Source organism: Sorex fumeus, unplaced genomic scaffold, assembly GCF_029834395.1.
Source record: "Sorex fumeus unplaced genomic scaffold, SorFum_2.1 ptg000024l, whole genome shotgun sequence".
Lineage (NCBI taxonomy): Eukaryota > Metazoa > Chordata > Mammalia > Eulipotyphla > Soricidae > Sorex > Sorex fumeus.
The window spans coordinates 11,094,356-11,119,709 of NW_026606081.1; the positions used below are offsets into that span (position 1 = coordinate 11,094,356).

General features: G+C 34.4%; 1 protein-coding gene across 3 annotated transcripts in view; it reads right to left on the minus strand.

The window, feature by feature from the left end:
* Nucleotides 1-3,146: 3,146 nt before the first annotated feature.
* The window catches only part of TUSC3 (tumor suppressor candidate 3), a 208,712-nt gene continuing 186,504 nt past the window's right edge, over nucleotides 3,147-25,354 (minus strand). For 2 of the 3 annotated variants that reach the window (XM_056113967.1, XM_056113965.1), the window contains 4 exons: nucleotides 21,597-21,671; nucleotides 16,641-16,731; nucleotides 9,729-9,791; nucleotides 3,147-3,593 (listed from right to left, as the gene is read on the minus strand). In XM_056113967.1, the coding sequence (XP_055969942.1) occupies nucleotides 9,773-9,791; nucleotides 16,641-16,731; nucleotides 21,597-21,671 (185 nt within the window). In that variant the 3' untranslated portion in view covers nucleotides 3,147-3,593; nucleotides 9,729-9,772. The remainder of the gene's footprint in view (nucleotides 3,594-9,728; nucleotides 9,792-16,640; nucleotides 16,732-21,596; nucleotides 21,672-25,354) is intronic. The other variant, XM_056113966.1, reaches the window with a different exon arrangement.

Below are 25,354 nucleotides of genomic sequence, written 5' to 3' on the forward strand. Positions count from 1 at the left end.
TACCAGAATAATGCTATGATCAAAGTCTTTATTTCCAAAGATATGTCATGCCCATCTGTTCTCCCAAGCCTGTGACAGTGTGTCCCAACCTTCATCATTCACCTTGGGCATGGCAGCAGCATGTTCACTTGGAAAAAGTCCTTTTCTGAAGCTACTCCGAGAAGAGTCAGAGTTAGAAGAAACAGACGGATTCCTATAAACATCAAATCCTACAATGTCAAAACCAAACACAATTGCCTGGCAATAAGGTCCATTCTGTTTCCTCTAGAACCAGTCACCATATGAACACTGGCTGCCATTTTAAGTATCACTGCTGAGTGTGGGCAAGGGTAGAAAATAAGATTAAACAAGAGGATAGAGGACTGGGTTAGAGGAAAAACTACAGTAGATAGGGCAACTGAATTGCAAGTGACCAACACTGGTTAAATCCCTGGCACCATCATATATGGTTCCCTAGTATTGCCAGGTATGATATGTATATGTATATATGTATATGTATCATACCTATAAACTATATGCTATATTATCATATAAGTATATATGAAAATATAATGAAATATATATAATTGTGTGTGCATTTCATAAGTATGTATGCATACATACATGCATTTGTGGACTGTAAGGAACACTGAATCTCCAATAGTTCAGTCAAATGACTTGTTTCTAAATGTTCTAGCTACTGTGTTTGCTTCTTATCACTCCTTCCTATAGCTCAATGTTCAGTGCCACTGAATTCAAAACAATTTCATGATCTTGAGAATAGCCACTCCCTTCATATGCTCTTAGGGTCTCACAAGTGCAAGGAAGGGAAGACTTGTCAAGCTTTATGGTTACAAGATCAAATCTCATTACCACAGTTGCTGAACTGTTTGATGGGGGGATTTTCCTTTGAGTGGCAAAGAAAAAGATAGCAAACATGCTATTCAGTTCTTTCATGTGAGTAAAACAAGGAATAGGATGCAGAGTAAAATGTGACACATTCATATTCTAAAGATGGAATTTCATCTCCAGTTTACTAGTAGTTTTTATTATTCAAATAAGACTTTAAAAAATATGTTTTTGCACTGTGGGTTTACCAAATCATGAATAACTTTGTAATTTCATGGTGATTAAGTAAATAAATAAAAAAAATTTAAAAAAGACTGTTTAACAGATAATCGGGTTTTAAGGAGTTAATGTGGCTGAAAGGAGACAGCTTCTAATATAACATAATACGAATTAATTTCATTTAAATGTAGTATGTAATCACATTATGTGATTTTGTACATTGTACATTCTAAAAACAAATTACATTTGAACCATTCTTGGTACTTTTTTTGGTAGCAGTTTCCAATATTGACTTACTTTGAAGCTGTTTCTCTCCAGAATCACTTTTGTAATGCAACAGTTGTCAACCAGAAAAGCAGTAGCTATTTAAATTATGACATCTTGAGAAAACTGTTTTCTGCTTGGCACATTATTTAATATTCAGTAAATTACATAATGTAGGCTAGAATACTTCTACTGTTCTGAGAGCTTAAGTTCTTATCTCAGAGTTTAAATCTGACTTGGGTCATGATTAAACATAAGCTTTAAAGAGAAAAACGAAAGTAATTATAGTAAATGTTTGAAACTTGTACAATATTGTGTCCAACTTCAATTATAATGTTTTTTCTGAATGAACTATAAAACACATAAAAATACTCAGAGGAATATAACTGAGAGGTCAAGTACTACTTAGAAAAAAGTTATTAAAAGCAATTAGGATCATTTGTTTTCAGTACCTGCCATCCTAAGTACTACACCTATCAGTCTTTGAAGAGTAAATAGAGGGATTAATATAACTTTTAACAACAGATTAGGGAATGTGATCTGGTTAACAAGATTCCAAAACTATGTAAAATTCACTAAGAATCATCCTGACTTAAAAATATGAATTTTCCCCCTGATAGTTGCCGTTGGGTTTCACTTGATGTGTCCTACAGAATTTCATTTTCTTTCTTAAATTTTCTTATTCTTAGCAAGCTCTTAAATGGTTCATTATAATGTTTATGGAAAAAAAAGTAATGCTGATTTATGTTGAATAAAATACCAAGTACCCAGCTTAGTTTGTTTCTGGCCAGACCTCACTGTTCCTGCCCGGGATGAACCCTATATCTCTCCCGTGTACAAGCACGTGCTTGTCCAGTGGATGTCTCTCCAGCCCAACTCTGTTTTGCTTTATTTTCACTGTTTCCATGAATTTATAGACAACTTAATTCCTGTGTTTTGTGTTTTAAGTGTAAAACAAATGAATTCAGTGACTGTCCACCAGGTTCCCGTTTGAGAAGATAGATACCACTCCCAACTAATAATGTTCTCAACAAAACAAGTACAGATCTTAAAAAAATAGATAACAACGTCAAAGAAAAACAGAGTTTATTGAACCAGATACCTGTTTGATCCTTCTTAGGGTAGCACCACAAAATAAACATTCTGGTTTCAAAGTTTGAAAGCCAATGATAAGCTATATGCTTTATTTATCTGTGTTTAGCTGTTTCTCATGTGTACACTAATATGACATTTTAAATTTTCCATCTAATACACAGGTTTTTTTCTGAAGGATACCTTATGTGAAGTGCTTAATAAAGTAAAACCAGATACACAAACATAATGGAGGAGGGCAGGGACAGAAACTCAGTGTTAGAGCATAAGTCCAGCATGCATGTGGCACTAGTGGGAAATCTAGTACCCTGAACCAATAAGCACATTAACTTAAACACAATCTTCTCACTCTTCCCAAACTTTCCACTCCTCCATCTCCTTGCCCCTATTAATAACAACAATATGTCATAATGCTCGTCAGATTCCTACATTTTTTAAATGAAAGAGTCCATGAAAAATTCCATAGAAACAAAGGGGGAAAGGGTCAGAGCTAGTTTTGTGGTTGAAATTATGGATACTCAGAAGACATTTGTAAAGTTGGAGAGGAATTAATTCCTTGTTTTGCTGTGTTGCTTCGATTGTCTGATGCCTTTGAGGCTGGTTGATTCAGTTCACTGTGCTTGATATTTACATCCTGGGAAGAAGCTCCATTTCCCAGGTTGGACCATGCTATAGGTACTGTTTATCTGCTCCATGTCCTCACACAACTTTATCTAGTTATGATTAATAAGAACAAAATACTATTTGTAACCAGACACATCTTTTCTACCTGAAGCTACAGTCAGTATAATTTCAGCACATGGCACAGTTTCATGCATATACTTTATCTCTGTACATCTTTAAGGATACTTTAACCTTTTAGCTTTCTCTTACTAACATTGTGTTCCCTTTTATAAACAGTCCTAAACATGAATTCCTAAAGATTATTTCAATCTCATAACAGATACACTACAAACTTTAAAATCACCTCAATGTTTCCTTTGTTCTTTACAGAGTTAATACTACATTTAGCCATCCATTTCTATAAATTATATTTACTAGAAATCTCACAATAAAAATCATACAAGAATAAGCTAGGTTATCACAACAAAGAAAGGAACCAAAATACTCAAAAGTACTGTCAGGAACACTATCTTCATGGTAAACATTCACTTTATGCAAATCCCACTTGGCTTCATTTAATTAAAAAGCTGAAAAAGAAAAAAAAATAATGTGTTGAAAATAAGGAAAACCAAATATGCTTTCTTTATAATTTTCAATTAGTACATATATATATATATATATAAAACAATACACATATACATATACATATAACAATACATCTCAACCTACTTCTTACAGTAGGTTGATCTTTGATCTAACTACTGTAACAGGGTCACCCTATGTTGACAAAATATCAGCGGAGAGAGAAAATGCTCATAAAAATTGAACTTGTCCGGTTTACGTTTTTGGGAGAATACTTCTTTTGATGTGCCTCTCATTGATGTCTAGATCCTAGTTTGTTAAAAGGTGGGTTCTATTCCCATCTAAAGTCTCAAAACTGAATGACATCTGATTTGTTATCTGTAAATGTCATAACTATAACTACAAATCAAGAGATGCATAAACATTTCTGGGGTGAAAAGGGGTGGTAAGTGGAAAAGTAAGTCTGCTCCAGACCTACACTAAAGTGAGGATTCCAACTGGCAATGCAGGGCAGAAAAGAAGGTAGACTGAAACAAGTGTTGGAAGTAGCTCACTTCAGGGTCCTAAAGAGAATATTACTCACCATTCAATCCATAATGTTCTTACACAAAAATGCACACAATCTTTCAAAATGGATAGTATGACCTCATTATATTTAGCAGCCAAAAAGTATACATAAGCCATAAGTGTCATCAATTTTGATTAAAAAATACCAACAGATGACTGCACACATAGAAAGTAACATCAGAGGTAACGTTTTTTTCATGTTTCCTAAGTAAAACTTTAATCTATGTATATTAACTTTGTAAAACTGTAAGAAAAACTAAGCATCCCTTACCAAGTTTTTGTTTTACATAACTTTCTGATATAACATATTTTCTTCTATGTCTTGAAAACACAAAATGACTTGGTAGGATAGCTTAGGGACAAACCACTTTTTTTTTGAGGGGTGCCACCCCCAGCTTTGTGCTCAGAGGTTGCTTCTGGCTGTGCTCTAGAGACTACGTGTGCAACTTGTTGAGCTATCTGTCTGGCTCCAACAAAGGAATTTTAATGGCTTAAACCTAATATTCATATGTTAGGCACACTTTGTTTCGGAACCACATTTTCCTCATTACTGAAAAGAACACTAATTTTAGATGATCTCCGAAGTTCTTTACAGTCAGTGCTTATAGTTTATGATCCTGGTGATACAAAGTGTTTACACATATAAAGTATATTTTATATTTTGTACACATATACTTCAGTTGAGATGTTCTACATTATGTAATATAAGTGTAACACACACTAAAATTACTACTTTTAGTATCTGAGGAATTAAATCATGAAGTAAATATATTGCATGGATATCTAGCTGGGTACAATAAGGCATTTCTTCCATTTTTCAAAATAACAAGTTATAATTAAGTACTGCAAGGCTAACTTTCTCCATAAATAATGCCAGCAATATACTTCTGCAGTATTATTTATGGCTGTTAAACTTACACAATTCTTCACAACAATGATGACAAAATAGATGTGCCACTTAATTCCAACAATGAAACTTACTCTAAGGATCCATAACGTTTTTGTTGTTATTCTTAAAGCCTGACCTATCTCAAGCTGAGATAGACTAATGAGTGTCTTTCATCATTTTTGAAATCATTCCCAACATGCAAGCAAAAATAGTACCATGACACTATGACTCTTCATTCTTGCTTTTTTTCTGCTTTTTGGGTCATACCTGGCAGTGCTCAGAGATCACTCCTGGAGGGGCTCCAACAAAAATTCTGATTTATGGTGTGGCGTAAATCAAACCCAGGTCAGCAGTATTTAAGCCCTACCTACTAGACTATTGCTCTGGTCCCGACACCTCACACTTTTTAATCTTTTGAAATTATAAAAGTTAAGAAGGTATCTATGATTTGTAGATTTTTCTACATTAGCAGCGAGTAAAGAATCTTTGCATTTAGAATTTCTGCGGGGAAGGCACTTGTTAACGTATAGAACTTAATCTTGGCGAGACTCAGGGACTGCATGCAGTGTCTGGGATCAAATCTTGTATTTTGTTAATTAAAATACTAACAGTTGCTGCCATGATTCTCACTCATGGTTTCCTAATGCTGAAACTACTTTTGTAAGCTACTGTAAAATATTTCATCAGTAAATGATAAATATATATTCAGTCTTGATCTGATCCTTCAACTGTAACAATTAAAGAACAATCTAAGAGTAACTCTTATTAAGGTATATTTTTTCCCTTAAAATGTTTAATTTGAACAAGTGTTTCTCAAGTTACTAGAAAGACTAGAAGCACTAAGTATAAAAACGTTTTGATTTGTGTGTGTGGAGGAACATCCCCATCAGGACTCAGGGAGTTGGGGTCCTTTCCAGTGATGTGCAACCACCTGGGCTGATGATACCATGCAAGGCCTGAGATGTGGTGCAGGTGCTCAGGCCCTGCTGTATGGAGACCACCAGCGCCATCCTAGTGTTGGCTCGGCACCATTGGGCCGAGTACCACAGTAGCAGGTACTTGGCAGGGGAGCATGTGGTACTAGGGATCACAGTGGGGTTCCATGCATGTAAAACATGAACAGCTAGCCCCTGTGCTAGCTCCCTAGCCCCTCAATTGTTTTTATATTAAGTATTTCTTGAGGCCAAAGAGTTACAGGGATTAAATATATGTATGGCATTCAGGAGGCCCTGAGTTGATTCTCTGGCACATGCACCAGCATAGCACTGGTACGTTGCATCCTACAGTGGTCAGACCTGAACCCCTAACTCAGTATTACTGGTAATGGCCCCTTGATACACTTCAGATACTGCTGGGGAGACCGCCAACATATTTCTTGAGAAAGTATAAAGTCTACTTCTCACAACAATAAGTAGGCATCTCTTGTTTTCATTATATCATTATTAAACATACTTGTTATTTTCAATATGAGTGTTTTGTATTGATTTAATCACTTGAGATTAGTTCCTAATTCTTGTCAGGTTGGATACTTTTTTCACCCGTCACAGCTTTCAAAGATTTATGCATGGATATTCTCTCTTTTTGAAGAATTCTCTCATAAGACGTATAAAACACTTTTGGATGAAACTTAAAAATGAAACATCAGGGGCTGGAGCAATAGCACAGCAGGTAGGGCATTCACCTTGCACGCGGCCAACCCAGGTTCGACTCCCAGTATCCCACTGGGTCTCCTGAGCACCGCCAGGGGTAACCCTTGTGCATCACCAGGAGTAACCCAAAAAGCACATACACACAAAAATGAAACATCATATTCCTTTTACTTAGAATGTGCTTTTTAGTGTTGCAGTCACTTCAGCAGAGGATGAGTGGCTGCTTGCGGCCCTTCAGCATCCTCTTTCGGGATGCCTGTCCACCTCGATCATGAATGAATCTAGGTAGAGTTCATGGTATCCCATGATGTGTCACCATGAGTACCGTGACTGGCCTACTCTGAAGCAAACCGTCAGTGTTACTTAGGGTAGCAGAATGAGAGGTAGGCTACTGTGCAAGGGAGCCAACTAGACCCAGGAATTGTCGACATCAGGCCAGAACTTGCATAAATATCCCAAGAAGATCTCCCTTTTCCTAGTCCTCAGAGATGTGATTATTCCTTTTGGATCTGTGTAATCTGATTAGGATTTAAAAACACTCCTTTCAGATCTGTATAAATTGTGAACAAAAAGTATGAGTAGGGTTGATATCTCAGAACAGTTTTCTTTGGCTTTACTTCCTCACACTAGCAAGCGTTAACAACCAAGTCCTCTGCTAAACCAGACAAATGGGACAAATTTTCAAGAGATAAAGATTATTGGTATCATAAGAATTCTTATTAGTAAGAGAGATCTTATAGACTAAAACCAATGACACGGAAATACGCTTATGATATATATAAAAAATAAGCTTACAAAATATGGTATACTCTATTCCTAAGCTTAAATGTGTGTGTGTGTTTATGTGTGTGTATGAAACTGTTGAAACTGGTGCTGTGATTAAGAAAGTAATACTTAATTTTGCTTATACATACATCCTAGAAAGAAAAAATAAAACTTTCTCTCCTTTTCTTGTTAGTTATGCATATATTCTGATTCAGATTTATACAACATAACCTATGCATATTTTAAAATGCATGAATTAGTCATTGCTTATGGAGGATAATGACTGTATTTAGAGATAAATTAAGCTAGGTGACAGTCTGGAAAAAATATTGGTGTATCAATTGAGACCGTAGTAGTGGGACTAGAATCCAAAACAAGGAATAGAACAGGGAGAGCTGAGGGATGATGGTAAGATGACTCGAAACTTTCTATCATATATGATTGAACCTTACTGTCTTAGGGAAGAAACATGGGAAAAGATGCAAGAAGTAGATTTCAAAGCAAAATGAGGTTGATTTTGAACATGCTGAGGGGAAGGTGAAAGGTGTAGAAAGTTCTGGTTCAAGGCATCAACAGAAAGGTCAGGATTCTGAGAAATAACATAAATAAATAAGGGGAGAAAAGGTATAGTGCGCCATATAAAATCCAGCTTACAACAAGAGGAACTAATCAACCAATGACAAAGAGATTATGTGTGTTGCATGATTTGTTATTGCGTGATCAAACCCATCTATATTAAATGTGAATTTTAAATTTTCCTTTCTTGTTAGATATCTTATATACCTAATATAGTTTGCTGTTTTGTGAATTAATCAACATAATTCTGTTGCTTTGTAAAACACGAACACAGTGTTCACGAATGTTGTTCGTCTAATGGAGCTAGTTAAATTTTCTGCTGACATCTTCAGCTGGGCAGAATCTCCTTATTGGTGAGAATTTTCTTCTGTCTTACTAAAACCTCTTATGTAAGTAAGGCGCAAGATACTGCTCAGATACTGGTGTTAAAGTATAGATGGGAGGGATGGCTTTGCTTTCCTAACAGAGTACAGACTGACCACTAGCTGAATTCTTTATTTGGTTTCATTGGCCTTGTTTTTAGGAGAAGTCCCTGTGACTCAACATTTTTAATCTTTATTTTCATAGGTCTTCTCAAGGGGTGTGAGGGAGAAGTGCCTGTCTAGCTATAGCTCTTTTGTCTATATTCCAAGGGCTCAACTTTTCTGGAAAAGTCTTTGGCATAAATACACTAAAGAAAAGATCTGGTGAAGTTCAGTCATTTGAGAGTAGGGAAAAAGACATTTAATAACAGAAGCCTTTGCTTCTATGCCTCCACACCGAGTAACTTCTTTTAATTCTTAACTATCGCCAAGGTAACTTCTTTCCACATCCTACTCAGAGACACTTAGTAATGAGTTATAATATCACAATTTAATGATTATAGATGATCAAAAACATGAATACCAAGCATGGAGGTAGATAAAGAACAACAGAACTAGTAACATGGGTAAGGCTGTAAGAAAGGCAAAAAAAGAATTTGAAGAATTTTTAGATCACAGGAATTTCCAACTATTTCCCTCTGTTCAATGAATTGCTGAAAGACGGAATTTCTGCTACAGTACGACATTCCCACAATGAAATACCCACAAACACACAAAAAAATTAGAGCTACTATTGACGTTTATGTTTGCTCAGACAATTTGCTATCATCTTGGAGGGGCAGCAATGTATAGTTCTCAATAAAAACCTTATTAAAATAATTCTGTACAAAAATAACTATCACATAAGACAATCTCATCTACAAAATTCGTGTAGTAGATGTTCCATTCCTAGTATATATTTCTGAAACAGAAATGTTGACTTAAAAATGTACATATATTGTTCTACCATGCCTAGAATAACAGTTTGGTATGACAGGTCTATAGCGGTTGGTGATAGGAAGGCATTTTGATTACATTTTTCAGGTGGGGTCACCTGTCCAAATTAGTAAAACAGAAGTAACTAAATGTAATTATAGTTTGAATGACAGGTGTACGCATATGCATATGTATCGCTATTTTTAAAAACATACTCTTTATCAAGAGGTTAATTCCATCAGTCTATTGCCAGAAATTTTTAACTGCATAGTTAAAAACAGTAACATAAGATGAAACAAGATTTCACAGTTAAAGTTACTTCTATTAAACAATATTTGCTATAACTTATCTACAAGATTAATGTCATTAATTGAATGATGCAGAAAACTGAGGTTCAGAGAAGATTAAAAAACTTGCCTGAGGATACAGTTTTAAAGTGCCATGGTCCAAATCACATCTTCTCACTCAAAGTCCAGATCACTTTCCAAAACACCACAATGAAATACAACAATATGGAAAAAATAATCCTTAAGATTCAATTTCCATTTGTAAATAAGACTCAGCACTGTATTCTTTAGCTAGATAAAATAAGGGATAGTCAGTGGTGCCTTTACAGTCAGTACTCTTGCTCACTCTAGTCTCTAAATGCTCAAACTTTTATGTTCTTTAAAGCTGTAAATCTTTGGCATGAGAAAAGCAATCCTAGTTAACTTCTCTTGCACTTTTGTTTGGTTTCTGGGTCACACCCGGCTGTGCTCAGGGTTGACTACTGGCTCTTCACTCAGGCATCACTCCTGGTGGGCTTGAGGGGAACACAGGGTTTGCCGGGATCAAACTCAGGCGGTAAGCACCCTACCTGCTATACAATCTCTACTTCCCCCCATTCCCTGTGAAATTCTCATCATTTGCAGGTTGATCATCAATTTGGTGGGGTGTGTATGTAGCACTGTAGCACTGTCTTCCTGTTGTTCATCGATTTGCTCCAGCAGGCCCAGTAACATTGTGAGACTTGTTGTTACTGTGTTTGGCATATTGAATATCTCACAGGGAGCTTGCCAGGCTTTGCCATGTGGGCGAGACACTCTCAGTAGCCTGCTGGGCTCTCCGAGAAGGGGAGGAATTGAACTCAGATCGGCCCATCAGCAGCGTGCAAGGCAAACACCCTACCCGCTGTGCTGTCACTCCAGATATGTGTGAATAGCTCATAACTGTTTTCCTCGCGTTGAAAAAAACTGCCTTAAATGTACAAATGAATATGCTTATCATACACTATGCATCCTAGGAATTTTGATTTGTTTTTGAGCCACATCTGGGGATGCTCAGAGCTTTCCCTTGGCTCTGCACTTAGGGATCGCTTCTGGCTGGCTCGGAGGACCATATGAGATGCTGGGTATAGTATAGGTCGGCCACAAGCAAGGTAAGCGTCTTACCCGCCCTACCATTGCTTCAGCTATATCCTGACAATTTTGTCTTCCTGTGTTTGCTCACTAGAGTACTTGTCAAAAGCTCATTTAAAGGTGTTTTTTTTCCCCTTACTAAATGTCAATTCGTTTTTCTGTTATCATCTCTCAAAATAACAAAGGACAACATTAATTACAAGTATCTTTTTAAGACAAAGATAGTTTCTGTGTTCATTAAAAGCTTAGTTTACGTTTTTCTTTTTTCTTTGATGCCAGTCAGCTCAGAATTCATTTGAGATTTAAATAAGTATTTTTAGAGCTCAGGTTTCTGGAATAATTATCTCTCCAAATTCCACACAGAGGTTTAATTGTGTGGAACAACCTGACAACTCCATTGGGGTATCATTTGGATGTGAATTCCATCTTCTAGACGTGTACAATGTGGCAAACCAGTACTCTTCTTTTCACTATGTTTCTATGTTAATGGTTCCTGTTGCATATAGATAAGGAATAAAAACATGTTTTGAGTAAACATATTGAATTAGTAAGTATACGAAGAGCACCAACTATCTGCATTGCAGTTTAGATTTAAAAATAAAGAAATTTCTAGGAGAGTTTTCTCTAAAATTCCCAGTATCATAGAATGAAAAAGACCTTAACATATAAAACATATATGAATAATGAAAAATGTAATATTGTAAAGTACTGAGTAATTAAGGGCTAAAATGGATAGAAATGGTGAGAGATAGTAATTTATATTTTCTCAGAATCTACAACATTTCAGACACTACAAATTAAAAATAAGTTTTATCTTCACAAATTCGGAAAAATACTCAAGTTTCAAGAGCGAACTAAATACTCAAGTTTCAAGAAAAATTCTCAAGTTTCAAGAGAGAAATAAATTTAACCAAGTTAAATATTTTGGCAAAACATGCAGAAATAATGATAAATTGAATCCTCTATCCAGCACTATTAAATTTATATAAGAAGACAAATAAGACTCATAATAAGTCCCAAAGTTAGTAAACTTTAAATAGTAGCTGACTTTAAAATCTAGATTTGTAACTATTGCACCTGAGTCCATAACATGTTATAAACATATTGTAACATGAGTTGAACGCTGATCTCTCAATGTAATATTTTTCCATTGTATCCTGCTACATCTCTAAATATAGAGTCTTAGTAATTAGGAAGCAAAGTGATATAATAATGTCTCATTATTTTCCCATTAAAGTACAAATAATACAAAATAAGTATTTTATAGAAATATTTTGCAGAAAATTATGTTCAAGTAGACAATATTGGGAGAGTAATAATCTATAAGTGAATGCTATCAAGTATCATTACCACTTTGCTCCTCTTATGAATGGGACAAGCCCTAGAGTTAATCGTTATTTAATAAACAAAAAGAATTCAATACTATTACCAGAATAAAATTTCTTCTTCTCAACTATGACTCAGATACTAATTAGATCAAATCTTCATGTTGCTTTTTTACTGTAGTTTCAAGGAATTGAGAAACCCAATTAAAATTCATCAAAAGACTTATAGGAAATCTGTTTTTCACTCAAATGTATAATATAACTGTAAAACAGCGATTATTTCATCAGCAGTGTAAAGAATATTTCTGCTTAGAAAAAAGTCTAAATTCATTATTCTGAAATATAAATTAGCTTAAAAAATATCAGTATTAATAACAATTAGTATCAAACATTTGATTAACACGTGCCACTTACTATGTAGTAGGCAATATGCTTAATAATTGACATGTTTCTCATATAATCCTTACAACAGTCAAATGAAATAAGTAAAATTTTCTTCAGTTTACAAATGGTAAAATAAATATTAGAAAAATTAACTTTTCTAAGGTCACAAGGCTTGAAACAAGCAGATCAAGCATTTAAAAATCAAGAAAATTTGTTTATGAAACATAACAATGAGAAAATTTATTGATAGTGAAACAGACACTGTAAAAAAATATACCGTGAAAAAGTTTAAAGAAATAAAAACTTTGAAATGAGTCCAAAAAAGTAGAATGAATGGCAAACATATTAAAGATTTTGTGATGGTTAAGTTAAAAAAATCAATACCAAAAAAAGACTCTATATAAAAGAATGAAAGATGATAGTTAAGTCAAATTAAAAATTTTATGGAAAATTTTAAATTGTTTAAAGATAGTTCTATACGTAGTGAAGTATATCAATGTTTCGTCTTAATAAAAGAGTCAGAATTCACTGAAACTTAAAAGAAAGACAGCAGCAACAAATCCAATAGTGCAAAAAAATCAGCAACAACACAGTCTATAATGTAGCTTTGCATTGAGATGGAAGGCGAAAGGTAATGATTAATTTAGAAGATTGTGCTAAACTCAAATATACGTTTTTACTAAGGGGTTTTAAATTTTTTTTTTATCCAAAGCGCAGCTAGGTATTGTCTAACATAGGTGGATATGGGAGCAGCATTTTATCTTTTTTTTTTTTTAAATCTGTCTTTGCAATTCATCTGAAAGTCAAGAATATGGTTACCTCTGAGAAGTTGTTCTTTCATTCTGCAGATGTCAATGATCTATTTCTTGGACCTCACAAGTTGTGACTCAGTTTAATATGGTGGGTTCTCTGTGGTAACACTACTTTCAAATGGACATTTGTTGAAATGTCAGCCATGGGCATGCCCAACAGAATGTTTTGCAGATTTTTCTTTTTATGTAATGACTTAATATTTTACCCTATTATATTCACTAAAAACTGTCATTATCTTATATAATCAAGGATTTTTTTTAATCAAATACTATAAAAATGCTGGTGAAACACATTCTGAAAAGGCAATGAACAAACATTACAATGCTGTGTTCATAACTGACCAGGTTTATTCAAGGTTATTTTAGTGGGAAAAAAATAACTTTTTTCATCCTTCTCAGTATCTTACCTTTTTACTATTCCCAGAATTACTTCTCTTTCTTTCCTTATTTTAGCCCCCCCTTTCTCTTACTTATAGCATTTTTTTTTCTTCTTTTTCTCCAATAGATGTCTTCTCCCCATGTTTCTGTCAGGTTTTCAGAACTTAACTCAGCTTCAGAATTTAGCTAATTCTCGATTTTATTTAAATATATATACACAGTATATACACTTAAAAAACTCTGATGTCATTATTGTCATTATAATTTCACAAAGAAATAGGTAATATTTCCAGGGGAAAAATTATGGCTTTATCAGAAAGCAAATGATGAAATGGAATAAAAACAAAATTCAAAGCAATATCCATCTGTATTATGGTGACGATATATCCATTGCTTGACTCTGAAAGGGAATAAAACCCCTCAAGTCAAATTTGATTCTTTTTCTTTATAATTCCCTTTCACCATATTGTGTTAGGTCAGAATGATACTATAAATAAATTTTAAATAACTGCTACTTATACTTGACAAAGCAAGAGAATGTGAGTACGACTAATCAATGAAGAGAATCTAAAGTTTTTAGGAAGGTCGTTTTATGATTTGTCACTGCATCCAGTGAAAATTCAGGCTTTAGAAAAACAGATACAATGGAAGTTCTCAAGAGGCTGGAGAGCTATTATTAGTCTTTAATGTGATCTGTGAAGATCGTTAAGTGAAAAAAATCATTTACACTGGCCTAGACTAACTCAGTAGCTCAGTCACAGACTAGCACTGTCAATGACAACAATGTTTCCAAGAACTGCCACAACTGTGAGAATCCTGTTTATGTTTTTCTATGATGTCACATTATTTCTCTTTGGCACCTCTGTTTTCGGAGCTCTTTACTAAGTTGCCAACATTGCTTCCATAAGTTCCTTCACGGGGGTTTCCTTCTGAAATGGTACCAAATCTCATATTCACGTATCACTCTTTAGGATGATTTCCAGTGCTGAGCTGTAAGAAATTTCATCCGCATTTCCAGCCCTAGGGTGTCAGATGACAGGTCACATTCATCGTTCAGCCCAGTTGGGGCCTCCCCACGGGTCAGTGGAAAGTCACTCATAAGGATGTTCAGGGCACAGCCATATAGAAATAAGGCATGCAAATATGGAGCCTGGTCGAGAAATACTATACACGTCATGGGGGAGTCATTGCAAGATTTCCTGGTTGGCTGCTATGCCTACTCCCAGTTAAGAACTAGAGCATTCGAGAGTTACTGTAAGATGGAAAGTGCACTCCTGTAGAAAACTGCACACTTTAAAATACTTCAGAATGTGAGAGAATCAGAACTGGCACAGCATCCTATGACACAAATGGGAACTTGTTTTTTTTTTCCCCCTAGTTAAATTTTCTTTACTTTCCCTAGTTATAATACTGCTCTGTTAAGGGTATAACCTAAGCAAGAAAAGAGCCACTGGTCTGATTAGGTGCTCTCACACATAAGGGAAGCTGGAACTTGCCCTTAATTTTCCCTCCTTGTCCATCAACTAAATAATGCTGAGGACACAAACACTCCGTACAATATTCCTCACTGTAGTTTCTTCGAAATGTAGAAATAGAATTTCATCACCTCATAAATGTTACGTATTAGAGTGATTAGTTTTAAAAGTGTTTTCTTTCAGCGGTCTGGATAATAGTCTTAAGATAATCTCTATTTCTCTTAATTTACAGGTTTTTGTTACAGAACATGACTCTTCATTCTAGGGTGGGTAAAGAAAGAACACCCATAATTTGATCTTTGTAGATTTACTTAACTGTAGAATTGATTAATCTGATAATTTTATCATTTCAAAATCAAACTAGTAGGCTATTTTTTAATCAATAATGAAAATAAACTACTTAGTTTTTCCAATTGCCTGCAGAAGTGATATTTTAAGAAATTTATAACCCATGATGATAAATGCACATTCATTCGACAGCAGAGATTTCATACACTCTTTCAATTCATTTTTGTATATTTATTTTTAATGGCTATGGGAGGAAGAGAGTTGGTAATGTGCTTCTAATCACATGAGAAAATATGGACGCGGGGTTGAAAAGTATTATTCTTTTGATATAATTTTCCTGTTTAGAGATCAATTTTGTTCCTCTGGTAATGCCACTATCATGTACAAAATTTCTCTTAAAATAATGTAATTGTTCACATATGAAGGAGAGGTAAGGTGTGATGGGCTTTTATATTCCATCCTCACTGGTTCTATTCTTCTGTATCAGCAGTTGTCAAATTCTCTAAGGAAGGGAATATAAGACCTTTAACTCTTTCATCAGAGGGACAGATGAGTTTGACTATTAGAATTCCCTAAAGGAAAAGAATGGAGAATATTTCTTTCTTTAAGAGATGATGAGAGAGAGATATGTCCTAAAATGAACCTATGCCTAAAGCACAAACTGAACAAAGATAATATGGCAAATTCATTATAGGGAGCTTTAGGAAAAGCACGATTTGCTATGGCATGGTTTCAGAGTTTTGAATACTTCCATATCCAATTATGACAATATGTTAGTGATGATCTTATGAGATGCTAATCATTACTAGGGCTTGTAGTGATGAGTGATTATTTTTATTATTAGTTTTCCATTTTCAAATTGGCTTTCCTTGAAAGAACTAAAACTTGGAAGAATTCAAAAGATAATGCAAAATTTATTAGATACTGAACAGCAGATTATATGAGACAAATATTTTAGATAGTCAAAATTGTGGTAAGCAAATTAAGAAAAGAAATTTTAATAAATTCTGCATGACTCAATACTCGTTTATATAGAGATATAAAATGTATCTCTAAAATGACAATATACTTAGAATAGAGATTATGACTCATTTCATATTTAAGTTATTCTAAACACATGATCAGTACTCCAAAACTTAATTAATGGAGATAAAATTACTTTTCAAATGAGAAAGCTACTTAGAAAATAAATTTAATATTTAACATATAAACTTTGGAATTATGTTTTTTCTAAGTTAAAAATTAAAACATTTTAGTATTATGATATTACCTATAAGGATAGCCATGGTACTTGGAACGGAATATTGAAAGTAGAAAGCTGAAGAAGAAGACCACCAGGCCTAATCCTACGAGGCAAATTACTAGAAAGAGACAAGAAAATAGCATTAGTTTTCTAAACATGCAAGCCAAATGTTTATTTTTATTTGCATTTAATTATTATGGTATAATCACATTTAATCGCTCATGGAATATACAGAAATAACAAGCCAGATAATCCAACATACAAAGTATTTATTATTTTCCTTATTCTTCTCAATGAAAATGCATTATTTAGGGTATGAAAACAAGAAAGGTAACCTGTCTGGGTCTTCTAGCAGTATCCTTCTCTTACAGAGTACTAAAACACCCCAGGGGAATTCAGAACAAAACAAAATATGTGATAAAGCACAAACAAGATTATCAGGCCCTGTATTATAAAGCATTTGATATATTTGTAGAGACATTAGCATTATTAGAATGCTAAATATAATTTTCTTTTCAGTTGCCATGCAATATTTACAAATAAATATAATTCTAGGTTATTGCCTCAGTAAGAGATTGTTACTTAAAATTAGTTTCTTTCAGTGTACAGAAGGCTAGGAATAAAGCTTCAGTAGTGAGAAAAATATGGACTCCATAAAAGCTGAAATAGGTAAAAAGAAATTCCTCTAAATAGCAGGCAATATTGTCAGGAATTGTTTGTTTTTACAAAGGAATAGAGGTCATATGCCATAATAGAAAGTGTTATGCTGTGATGCATTTTCCCAGGCAAGGTTAGAATAGCAAAATTACTCTTTCCCTCCCTCCCCCCTTTGTAACAGGAGTATTGAATGAAATATAGATATTTAAACAAGATTCACGGCCATTTTAAAGTAACCATTCTACTGGATTTAAATGCTTAAAAATCAGAGTCAATTAAAATCACATATCTATATGCTAAATGAATATGAAATAAAAAGAGTTTGATCAAATCTATTCTACACAAGTAGAGATCAGTTATCTCCTAAGTTATTTATCTAAATATTTCAGAAAAGAAATCTTGCACATTTCCTTTTATTAATTTCAGAGTGCACTTAAAAAAATTGTAAGATTGTAGCACTGTCCTCCCATTGTTCATCCATTTGTTCGAGCGGGCACCAGTAACGTCTCTATTGTGAGACTTGTTGTTACTGTTTTTGACATATCAAATACACCACGGGAAGCTTGTCAGGTTCTGTTGTGCGGGCGAGATACTCTTGGTAGCTTGCCAGGCTCTCCAAAAGGAACGAAGGAATTAAACCCGGGTTGGCGGTGTGCAAGGCAAAAGCCTTACCCACTGTGCTATCGCTCCAGCCCATCACAAAACTATCTGAAATAATTAGTGCCAGGAAGAGACAGGATTAAAAATAAATTGGCAGAAAAAAATTAAGAAAATTAAATTTCTATATGTTAGAGTAAATTTATATTCACTGAGCATATAAAATGATATGAGACCAGAATTGGTAACAATTCTGAAAATCAGATGGATGAGATAAAGCACTGTCAAAATGAAGTATAGGAATCTGTCACTTTTATTCAGCTCTACAGAAATGCTATCATTTTCTAAGTTCTGAATTCAACTTCTGAAAAGCGTTGAAATAGTAGCTTTTATAACATATCTGAAAACACTTAATACTGGGCTTCAAACAAAGCACTGGCAGAAAATAAAGCAGAGAAACACAGTTGTTGACTATTATAGCATAAAAACACCCTAAAAACTGTAAAATATATATATATATATATATATATATATATATATATATGCATGGCAGCTATCAAGCACTAGGCCTGGCCTGTTTAGTCTGTTTACTACACTATAAACACCTTAAAATTACATAATGCTTTATATTAGATCTTCTCACATTATACCTTCTCAAGAGCTTATCTCTTCCTTATGTTTTAAAAAATGTCCCTCTGGAACTGTATAAAACATTTCTCTGTCGCGTGGAATATCTTCACTGGGTTATGCTCAATTAGAATAACAAGATTAAAACAATTTATAAATTCTATACAGAGGATACAAAATAATGCTTGCAAATACTTTCAAGGGAAAGGACTAAAAAGTAATTACCAAATAAATCACTGCAAACCATCCAAAAGAGCATTCTTTAAGAAGAAAATACTATGACAACAGAAAACATTCTAATATTCTGAATAATAATATGGTAGTTTTACTATATCAAAAATAAAAATCACTAATTTAAAAAAGGAATGATTAACATGCATTTTCTAGGCATCTTTCTCTATATCAGTCACTCATAAATACTTTTGTTTGGGAAGAAGTTGTTGTGAAAAATATGGCAAGAGGAAAAGAAAATCTACAGATTACTTACTATTACCTATATTAATATGAAAAGATATGTGATAAAAACATAAGTAAATTTGTTCTCATACACCTGTCAGTTCCAGGGATAATATTGTCCATTTAAAATATGCATTATAGAATAAAATTCAGCAATAATTAGTAAAGTAACATATTCATTTTTACTGTAGTCTCTTTATAATAGGGCATCCTGGAAAAATAAAAGGAAGAATAAATTGCATGACATCCACAATACTCAGAGGCAGTTAGGTACTTAGAAAACTATGATTCAGCTAATACATGTAATCCTAAATTATCCATGCACTTCATTCCTAAATTCTGTGAGCTTTTTGTGTATGCTTTTTTTGAACCATGTCTGCTGATGCTCAGGGATTACTCTTGGTTCTGTGCTCATGTTTTCATGGTGCTCAGGGAACCATATGTGGTATTTGGATGAATTCAGCTATACCATATGTAAGGAAAAGACCCCACCCACTGTACTATCTGGACCCAAACTCTGTGTTTTAAAAAGGTTCAGAGAAAATCAAAGAATTTCCTAAAAGTTTAGTTATAAGTTTGGTGGCATTATAATAATACATATATAAAATGACTGTAGCTGAAAATACTGAATCTAAGACATCTCCTGTCTCTTTGTAATCTGTGCCCCTCCATGTAGATTATCATCTTTTTGGTTCCAGGCTCTATTACTATGAATACTATAAATTTTTTTCTTTGAAGTCCCTGTAGAATCAGAAAACAAAGTTTTATCATATATATGTGTGTGTATGGAGAGTATATATATATATATATATATGTATATATGGAGAGTATATATATATATATATATATACACACACACACATATATATGAGATAAAACTCTGTTTATTCTTTGATTCTACAGAGACTTCAAAGAAAAAAATTATAATATTCATAGTAACAGAGCCTGGACGAGCCTCCCACATGAAGGAACCAGCAGAGGAACCCAGGTGTGCGGGACCCGGGGCATAGATCTCCAAGCCTGCTTGGATTGGGACTGGGGCCTCCTCCACCCAGATCCCCCATCTTCCAGTATGTAGGTGTTACACCCACCAACTGCCCCTGGCGCAGTATAATCCCATCAATGGCCAAGACCCAGAGACTATAAAACCCTGCTCCCATTCTTACTCTGAAGAACCTGGCAGGCTACCAAAAGTATCCTGCCCACATGGTAGAGTATGGCAAAAATATGCCAAAAACCCGTAACAATGATGGGTCTCATTGTCCTGACCCTGAAAGAGCCTTGAATGTGGCACTGTTTAAAATCTCAGGGTTAGGACAAAGGAAATGTTACTGGGATCTGCTCGAGGCAATCGATCAACAATAGGATGACAGTGATACAGTGATATATGACAGTGATAGTGATACACACACACACACACATACACACACACACACACACATATAGCTGGAATTTGTTGATAGATATTGGAATAGCAAGTGAAAAGTGAAGAACCTAGAAAAAAACAGGATCAATAGATGCCTTCCTTAAAAATGTTAAAAAGTACCATGATCCAGAGATACACAAAAGGATAACGGAACTGAGCAGCTCACTGCAGAGATGCTTCCAGGCACTGGGACAGGCCGATCTCACTGGGGTCCCTCAGACGGGAGCAGGAGTCTTCCCCCTACCTGCCCCCTAACAATCCCAGAAGCTGCCAACTTCCAGAACCCAATGATATGTCCAGGTACCCGGGTTCAGTGACAGTACACTCTAGGCCTCAAGGGGCAGGGGATAAGGCAGGTCCTTCTCATCTCCCTCATGGGACCCTGGAGGTCAATGCCCACAAAATGCCTCTGGCTGCTATTTAAGCTCCTTAACAGTCATGATCCAGAGACACACAAAAGAATTTTGGAACTGAGCAGTTCGCTGCAGAAATTTCTACAGACCCTAATTATCTAAACTTTTAGAAATCTATTGCTATGCAAAACAAGCATACAAAATAAATTATCTAGCATCTGTCTGTTTGGCAGGTTTCAGCTGTGGCAGGAAAATTCAAAATAATGGTGGCAAGAAGGTGGTAGAACTAGAGTTGAAATGTTGAAATATTGAATGTACTCCATTACTGTGAACAACTTTATGAAAATAAAGTTTTTTAAAAAATAAAAATACTAAAAAATTTTAAGAGGTTTGATGTAACTGTAAAATACTATATTTCATGTTACAATATACATGGGGAAAATTCCTCTGTCACTTTTGATGTCATAACTGATAAAACAAGGAGATCCCTTGCCAATGAAATCTCAGAAGATTCTGGCCTCAGAATTTCCATCTCTTTCTTATATTTGAAATTACTACAGAACTTAGCTTGATCAGATGGATTAGGAAACTCCCAATAAAGCACAAATACTCTCTCTCCATATATATGTAAGGCCATAGAAAAATCATCATTCTTCAAGAAATATACTTCCAAATAGTCGTATCCACACACATCAAAGAAATTAAAAAATAAAGTGGATTATAAATCAAAAACAAAAACAAAGAATTCTGAATATTCCTCTAGCCAGACTGCATCTTGTTACAAAGGTCTTTCAGATATATTTTCATTTGTTAGAGACGAATCTTAAGACAGAAGCAAAATTACAGACATAGCAAATCTAGACTTACTTCGTCTTTTACCAACATCTCCTTTGGACGTTGCTGCTTCATTCAGAAGAACCATTCCCATGGTGATGGCAGCATCTACAATAGTTGTCAAGGAAATAGCAGAAATAGATGCAAATACTCTCTATTAATTTTCTAGATTTAAACACTCTCTTTTATAACAGAATGGTTAAATTATAAATCACTGTCACTGACCTCCAGTTGTTCATCGATTTGCTTGAGCGGGCCCAGTAACATTGTGAGACTTGTTACTGTGTTTGGCATATCGAATACGTCAGGGGTAGTTTGCCAGGCTTTGCCATGAGGGCGAGATACTCTCGGTAGCTTGCTGGGCTCTCCGAGAGGGGTGGAGGAATCGAACTCAGGTTGGCCATTTGCAAGGCAAACATCCTACCTGCTGTGTTATCACTCCAGCCCAGGTAAACACAACTTAATCCTTTCTTATATATAACATGAAATTACTGTCCTTTCAGTACTGAAACAGCTTTACCTTTTCAAGTGAACCAGAAACTTAAGTTCCTAAAACCTTTTAAGGTAGGCTCAAATTCTTGGACTTCTATAGCGCATATAAGTAACACAGGTTCTCAAAATCTGTTAGAGCATCTCCTATTTAACATATGATTATGCATTAGTTTTACTCAGATACATTTTTGAACAGAAAATGAATTTAACATATATATGTATTTTATTTTCAGAGTGCATTTTGTACTTCTGCTGCTCATTCCACTACAACTTACTATCGCCAGTAAACTCTGAAGATCTAAAAATGGTCTCAAGGTCACACAGATCAGGCCCGTGAACTCATTACCTGTGCTATTTATATGATGCTCTTTACTCTATTTACTCTGCTTTTTTATTCCAGATTCTGTTATTTTAATGATACAGAACTTGGGGCTCAGGTACACGGAACTTCCCTTGTGATTAAAAAGCTCTTCCTCCATATACCCAAGAAACTCATTCATTCACTTCCTTCATGGTTCTGCTCAGATGACACCAGAAAAGCTACTATTTTCTTAATTCTTTTTCTATAGCATTGCTAATCTGTATCTTCCTGTTGTCTTCTTAACTGCAGTGTTAATTCCAAAAGGGAAGAAATGGTGCTTTAGCTATGATTTTCACCCTATCAACATATCTTTAATAGATGTCACTGAAGTTGAGGGGTGTTGAACATCTTGTACCAAAAACTATGCACATTTAAAAATGAAAACTGCAAACCAGAAAAGCATAAAAAAGCAGGCATCCTTTTTTAATTTATCTATCACAGGGTTAGATGAAAATGAGAAATAATAAAAGAACTCAATTTTGTGAGGCATAGAAAAATTGTAAGAAGTAAAATATATACTGACAATATAATTACACATCTGTAAAAACAATGAAGAGACTGTAAGGAAAGAAAAAGTTAATAGCAACCATCTTAGGAGTTAATGAGTTGGACATTATCTTTCTTTTACTTGACCATCCTACCAAGATTTGAGCTTCTGAAAACAGTACCAAATACAGATATTTGGCTTTGCAAGATGTACTACTATTGCTAGTCAATCCAGTATGGTAGTGCAAAGTAATCTTAGACAACAGGTAGAGCTGTGTTCTAATAAGTCTGTATTTACAAAAACAATAGGCTAGATTTGGCCTCCAATACTACAGAGGATCTAAAACAATATTAAAGATTGTATATAATATTTGGGAGACTTTATTTTATTTGTATTTGAAAATACAGTATTAAGAACTTAGTAAACTCTCGTGTATACAGTCTTCAAATTTTAACTTAAAAGAATTATTAGACAAATGTACAAAAATCTCATGTAAACTACTTAATTAGAAAACAGGAAGGGCAGGAAACCAGTAATCTTATCCTTATAATGGCGTTTCCTTCTATAGCACGTTTCCTTGGCTTTAATAAGAAATGAGCTTTGGATCCACTTTATATTTTATGGCTGTAACTAGCTATATGAATTAAAATGAATACAAACTCACCAAACCTCTCTTTATATAAATATACCTTTCAACTGCTAATGTTAGCTTATTTTACTGAAGTTTGATTGTATCAACCAAAACAACCTTTTGGCTAAAGAAGCCTATGTTGCCCTACATTGCACATGTATTCACATGCTTAATACCACATAAATAAATACTTCATCCACTGTATTTCTCTTCTGGTTTTGTCAATCACCTTCTTACTGCTTAAAAAAGTAAAAGTATTTACGTGATCCTACACAGAACAGAAGTTCCTACTGGTGTAAATCATATAAAATACCCAGAGGCTCTATGCATCCTACTGAGCTAGTAACAAATATATCTGTATTACATTATAAGTCATTTTCAGTTGCACACCATGTTAAATTTACTATTGCTCCTCGGAAGAAAATCAGAACTGTCAATTTAAAGATAAATGATAATAGAAGTTAAAAGAAAAATGTTGGTGCATAATAGAAGTCATAAAGGGATCTGAATCTAAAATTATTTTCAACTTGCATCCATCATTAATTTTCTTCTATAGTATTTTTTTTTCTTGGATATAATACATTAAAAGAAACATTTATCCACCTTTACAGATCAAAAATAAACATAGAATGAAATCACATTTTGGCAATAAATGGAAAACAAGTGTTCTTCTCCTAGGAAAAGGCAATGTGGTCCCTTTAAGAATACATACATAGGACTGGAAAGAGAATCCAGGGGCTAAGGAATATTCCTGCCTAAGGCCAACTTCATTTCAATCCGCACCACAGTGGTTCACCAAGAATCACCAGGAATGACCCCTGAGCACAGAGCTAGCAGTAAACACTGAGCACAGCGGGCTATGGCGCCAACCTAGAATGCACAAGTGTTTAGGAAATACACACATATATGTATCTTACATAACTTTTAAAATATTGCAAGCAAAAACTTGTCTCATGAACATCTTGAGATCCCAGAATTTAAGGATGTGGAAAATTAGAAGCCAAATGAGAGTTTTTACAGTTGAAAGTAACACCATTCTAAAACTCATGCATCTTGTACCCTTGGTACACAGAGACCATAATTTGACTGAATTCAGGTTGGCTACTTGCAAGGCAAGTGCCTTCTCCACTGGACCAACTCTCCAGTACCATTGTGAGACTGATTTTTAACAATTCAAATAAAGGAATGTTTCATCAATCTCCTTTTCACAATTTGTGAATTTACCTTTCATTTTTTCTGTACCTGCCGTACTCTTAATGTGTTCCTTGTCACTCTTTATCTCCACTAGAAACTTCTTCTACTTAAAAAACCAGCTAAAAAGTCAGCTTAACTGCTCTTAGCAAAGTCATTCTAACTTTCTTCTTTCTCAGAGGATTGGTAACTACATTTGTAATGCTGAATTTTACTAATTTTTCTTCTTTCTGATCAGTCTCCTTGTAAGCAATTTTTTGTATCAAGATATTAAGACACAGGAATGCATGAAATGTTAACAAAATAAAACTAAGTTGTTTTTATTATGGTGAAGACATACAGGACTAAATGTTATTTTTAGGTTGTATATGCAGTTCATATACATTCATATTAAAATGTATTAAATTCATATTCAAAGATGCATTCCATCTTAAGATAGTTTTTTTTTCCTCAAAGAATTCTTAGGACTACCCCCATAAAAAAGTAGTAAGAAAATAAAATAATACTAATGGGGAGAAAAATATATTTTTAGTAAATGTGAATCTATAACCTATAATACAAGACACCTCTTCTGTTGTGTTTTTGCCACAAAAATTCTGGGACAATCAATTTCTCCTAAGGTTACTATA